This window comes from Penaeus japonicus, unplaced genomic scaffold (genome assembly GCF_977035675.1).
Source record: "Penaeus japonicus unplaced genomic scaffold, GWHDUDI00000001_assembly GWHDUDI00000013, whole genome shotgun sequence".
Classification (NCBI taxonomy): Eukaryota; Metazoa; Arthropoda; class Malacostraca; order Decapoda; family Penaeidae; genus Penaeus; species Penaeus japonicus.
Genome location: NW_028234415.1, coordinates 14,844,163 through 14,849,162, shown reverse-complemented (window position 1 = coordinate 14,849,162; position 5,000 = coordinate 14,844,163). Strand labels below are relative to the sequence as shown.

The 5,000-nt window shown below is 38.3% G+C and overlaps 2 protein-coding genes across 5 annotated transcripts in view; one reads left to right on the top strand and one right to left on the bottom strand.

The window, feature by feature from the left end:
- The window catches only part of LOC122251643 (uncharacterized), a 151,635-nt gene extending 150,023 nt beyond the window's left edge, over nucleotides 1–1,612 (top strand). For all 4 annotated transcript variants that reach the window (XM_086543218.1, XM_043013700.2, XM_086543217.1 and 1 more), the window contains one exon: nucleotides 1–1,612. This exon is cut by the window's left edge and continues 327 nt beyond it. In XM_086543218.1, the coding sequence (XP_086399344.1) occupies nucleotides 1–410 (410 nt within the window). In that variant the 3' untranslated portion in view covers nucleotides 411–1,612.
- Nucleotides 1,613–2,254: 642 nt separating this feature from the next.
- The window catches only part of LOC122251652 (uncharacterized), a 13,309-nt gene continuing 10,563 nt past the window's right edge, over nucleotides 2,255–5,000 (bottom strand). The window contains exons 6-8 of the mRNA XM_086543215.1: nucleotides 4,679–4,866; nucleotides 4,150–4,258; nucleotides 2,255–2,762 (exon numbers count right to left, since the gene is read on the bottom strand). Of these exons, the coding sequence (XP_086399341.1) occupies nucleotides 2,497–2,762; nucleotides 4,150–4,258; nucleotides 4,679–4,866 (563 nt within the window). The 3' untranslated portion in view covers nucleotides 2,255–2,496. The remainder of the gene's footprint in view (nucleotides 2,763–4,149; nucleotides 4,259–4,678; nucleotides 4,867–5,000) is intronic.

Below are 5,000 nucleotides of genomic sequence, written 5' to 3'. Positions count from 1 at the left end.
ACCTCAACACGGAGCTCCTGAGCGTGTTCAACGGCGACCAGGCGTTCCCCTACGGCTCGCACTACCCGGGCATGTTCAACTACTACGGCTACATGGTGGTTCCGCGGAAGCCCTCGGAGAAGGCGGACAAGCGGTCGCTGCGGGCGCTCAAGAAGAAGCAGCGGAAGGAGCGACCCGAGATGACCTGCCGGTGCGCGTCGGCCCGGCGGGAGAGCGACCGCGACACCGACATTTCGACCGAAAACCACACGGCCATCATCCGGATCTCGTCGTCGTCTTCGGATTCGGACACCGTCCCGACGCCTTGCCTGAGCCATCGTCCGAAACCGATGCCGCGGATGAAGAAAGAGGGCGACTACGATAACATCTACAGCGAAATATCAGTAGACGAAGAACCCACCATGGTGTGAGGGCAGATGAGACTGTGTCAGTAGGGCAATTTGTACATATAAACGGAGGTGGATGCAGGGACTACTCACTAGATACGCCCTCAAGGGTCGGACTTGACTTCCACGACATCTAGTGAGCGCTTCATGAGTCGACTACTTTCCTCTGGGCTTTTCTTACGGATGACCAAAAATAGTATAATACCCTTGCTCTCCAGCAGCGAAGTGCTCCGAGGGTTTCGTGAACGGAAGCACTGGACCGACGTGTTTCTATGGCGTCGAGGATGTTGCAGAGCAGGCCGCTCCTCCGCTGATTGGTTGCAAGGCCTTGGGTCAGTTATCTTTAAGATTCCTAACATGTTTAGGGTTAAGTGTATCAGCTCCTGCAATATGTTGCACTGATGTTATTTATTTCTCAGTTAGGATTGACGGATTGTTTTGTGGGTTTTAGTGGACAGGCGATGATGCTGCTGTTTTATGTATTTGTATATGAGGCAGTTTGGTCATCAGACTGATCAACTCTGACATCTGAACTGTTCATTAGTCTCGGTATATCGTGTATTTGCATATATAAATAAATGTATATATATACAAATATATATGTATATATATATATATATATATATATATATATATATATATATATATATATATACTGTATATATAATGTTGTGCTCGAAACATTTCCAATTTCTGCTACTTTTTGTAAATATATTTCCGTCTCGATATTTCCCTTAATGTAGCGCATATCTGGAATTCTTCCTTAATATTGCCAATGCTGAATCCCACCATTAACACTTTTTGATTCGCTCTCTCAGTGAAGGTGATCTGCCGACTTCATTTTCCAAAATCCGAGTCAAAACAGATCATAAACAACACTTTTCTTCATTACGATGATATCAAAAGCCAGATAAGCGGGGCAGAGACTTCGCATGGGCTTTTATAAGCGCGTTGGCGAGCCTGCAACAATGATATTGAAATACGATTCTATGAAGCCTTCGGCAACCAGAGCGGGTACCAGATGTAGGATGATCTACAATGTCCCTTTATGTACAAAGTGTGTCATGTTTTTGATATGTAGTTAGATATGTTAACTTTTTTTTTTATATTTATTGTAGATGTTTGCTGTCCGTATATATATATTTTTCTCTCTACGTTTGTTACGTGTGTATACTTTGATATATTTTCTTTAAGGTTATTAGTAAATAAATATTCCTTATGCTTTATTTCTTTATTTGCATATCCATCTGTTTATTATATATATATATATATATATATATATATATATATATATATATGTATATATATATATATTTATATATATATATATATATATATATATGTATGTATATATATATTTATTTATTTATATATACATGTATATCATAATATATATATACACATATACATTATATATATATATACATATATATATATATCATATATAAAAAGAGAGAAAGAGAGAGAGATGAGAGAGAGAAGAAAGAGAGATAGAGAGAGAGAATGTAATTAACATTATCCCAATTGATAATTGATCAAATTTAAGCATTCTGTATTGGCTTGAGATTCCACTTTCCATGTAATGTTCATTCCCTATTACGGTTATAGGTGTATATATATATATATATATATATATATATATATATATATATATATATATATTTATATATATATCTATATATATATCTCTATATATATATATATCTATATATATATATATATATATATATATATATATATATATATATATATATATATATGTGTGTGTGTGTGTGTGTGTGTGTGTGTGTGTTTCTATTTCTTAACACATGTCCTAATTTCAAAGCCAAGAAACAGTCGCCTTACTAGGTACTTAAAGATAAATACTATTAGATTAAAATCTCTTTACTGTATTCGTTACACTTGAATACACTATGAACCTTTATTACAGAAAAAAGTAAACCCACTTTCTTTTAGGCTACCTTCCTAAAACATGCGTACCAGACACAGTATATCTTAACAAAATACAAAAAGAACGAATCAACTCTTAAACTACCTGTTAACCGAGAACTACTGTAACTCACGTTCCTGCCTGGAAATGCCCATCGAGCCCGCAGCAACACCACCGTTTTCATAACATCCTGTGAGTCCGCTCGAGAGCCTCACAAACGTAGTACTTTTCGAAGGCGCATTCGCAGCCCCCGAAGGCGTAGCTGGAGGCTCGGTGAATGAAGGAGAAGCTGAGGCACCGTCCGTTGGATATGTCTCCCGGGCCGACTCGCCTGTTCCTCTCGTCCGAGCTGATCCAGGAGAGGGGGTCCAGGTCGACTTCGTATCCTTTGTAGATCCAGCGCCAGGAGGGATCTAGGTACAGCCCGCCGATCCAGTGAGCGAAGCCTGAGCGAATAGGATGTTTATTTGAGGTTATTTCTTCTGCTGAGTTTATGGTGAGTTGAGTCACACTAGTATTTGACGCATTCTATATATTTTCTCGCATTATTAAATCGTCTAAATTTTCAATTATACTGACTTGGATCATGGATATGTAAATATTGTCTTGGGCGGTCATGACTTTAGTATAAACCTCTGAAACAGGTTGCAACAAATAGGTCGAACAAGTAGAATCTGTAACTGGATTGTCTAAATCCATGATGAAGTTGTCAACAGAAACATCAAGTCTTACACACGACCTGCACTGGGTCTATTGCGTAAAACACTTCGGATTCTTATCTGTGCAGAGTATCGTTTGGTCTAAATCCAAAGAAATAAGTGGTCTACTTAAACTACGCACTTACCTCCCATCCATTTTACAATGAAAAGTGGTTTGAGTGGTATATTTTATAGAATAGAGACAGGCTCAACGTTGTACATCAAATGTATAACAGTTTGGGAGGTAAAAAGTCGATTGTAAAAAATAATACGGGGGTATATGAAATCACTTTCCTTCGTACTGTGATATTAAAGCTAATATGTCAAGTGGGATGTGGTGTGGATTCAGTGACAGAGTGATGTATCCAATCACGTTTTTCCTGATAAAATAAGTTGTTCAGTCTTCTAGCAATAAATATGACATGATCTGTTAATTATTCACCAACATATGAAGAATAAGTCTTAATCAAAAAGGGAAATATGTAAAATTTGAAATATAATATACCTTTTTTACTGAAGACTATAGAGTAAAGGATAAATCATTATCACTATATTTCTTATGAAAATAATGGGTTGAACAAGAAACTAATGGTATTGCGATATCGTCAACGGGAAAGATCAAAAGAACAAAGGAGATAACTAAGTCTTGAGGTACGCCAGTATTGTTGGAATGTCATCAACGCGCACAACAATTATCTGATTGCAATGAAAAGAGTAATCCAGGAGAAAGACGCAGCCAAAGGTTTTGGAAATGTCCAAGGATATCACACTGCCATCGCCGAATGACTCCAAGGCTGAGGAGGACTAGCCATATTCCTAACAGTCAATAGTAGCTCTTGCCTTACTAGAAGTGGACTGTTCTATTCAATGGACATGCAGTTACCGCTTATGATGGATTCCGTGATCTTAGAAAGTAAGTTAATAGAGCTTTAGGTTGACGGGTGGAGGAAATCGACTTGGGGAGCCCAGGTAGGGATGAGGATTATAATATTTTAAGAGAATGGCTCCATGGCAGTGCTGACTGAAAACAGAATACTTAGTAGCGATGTGCAGTGAACGCATACACCCATTACAATTTCCTTCAGTACTATCGTTTGTTTCTAGATACCAAGTTTGTTATAGAATCTGCACACACCTGTAGTTTCTGTAGCGAGGGAGAGAAACTGAGAGAGAGCAGTGAACTGTTTCGGTGTGATTGGTTCTGCCAGCTTGGCGCCCAGCTTCTCACAGGACGTATTAGCCTCCTGAAAGACACTGTGTTTTATCATTGTCATTTAATCATGTTTCTGAGTTCCCTTAATAGTTTACTGTAAGACATTATGTGATCAAACAATCATTCATCTTAGTGGATAGTTTCATCTGTTATGAAATCGTGTAGATGCTAAACCTACAATCTCATGTGACAATCTATCATATAGCTAAACACATGACAACTGCAAATACAACTAATGAAACAAATAGCACTCACAAGTTCCCGACATCTCGTAACAATCATAATACAAGGACCACCCCCCCCCAAAAAAAAAAAAAAATAATAATAAATAGATAAAAATGATAATAATTAAAAAAAAATAATAATAATAATAAAATAATAATAATAATAAAAATGCATAAAAAAGTAATCCATTCATCATGAAAGACACGTCGTTGCCGTCGTGACTGACCTTCCAGGTGGCTCGGTGTTCTTTCCAGGCGGAGAAGTAGTAGCACTTGTCTCCCACACGACGGAAGTTTTCTGAACCGCAGGAGGACGACGGAAAAGACGACGACGACGGTGATGAACCCGACGAGGAGGACGGACGATGAGGGGTCGCTGGTCCGACTCGGTTCACTGTTTCGCTCACTAATGAATCTGGTTCGAGAAGGACGACTTGTTTCAAATTGATTAATCATGAGGACTTTTTGAAATGATGAATTGGCTGTTATCTTGTATTAATAATTTACAAGTGCCAAGGGCAATACTCGAGTGACGAATAAACCCAGAGA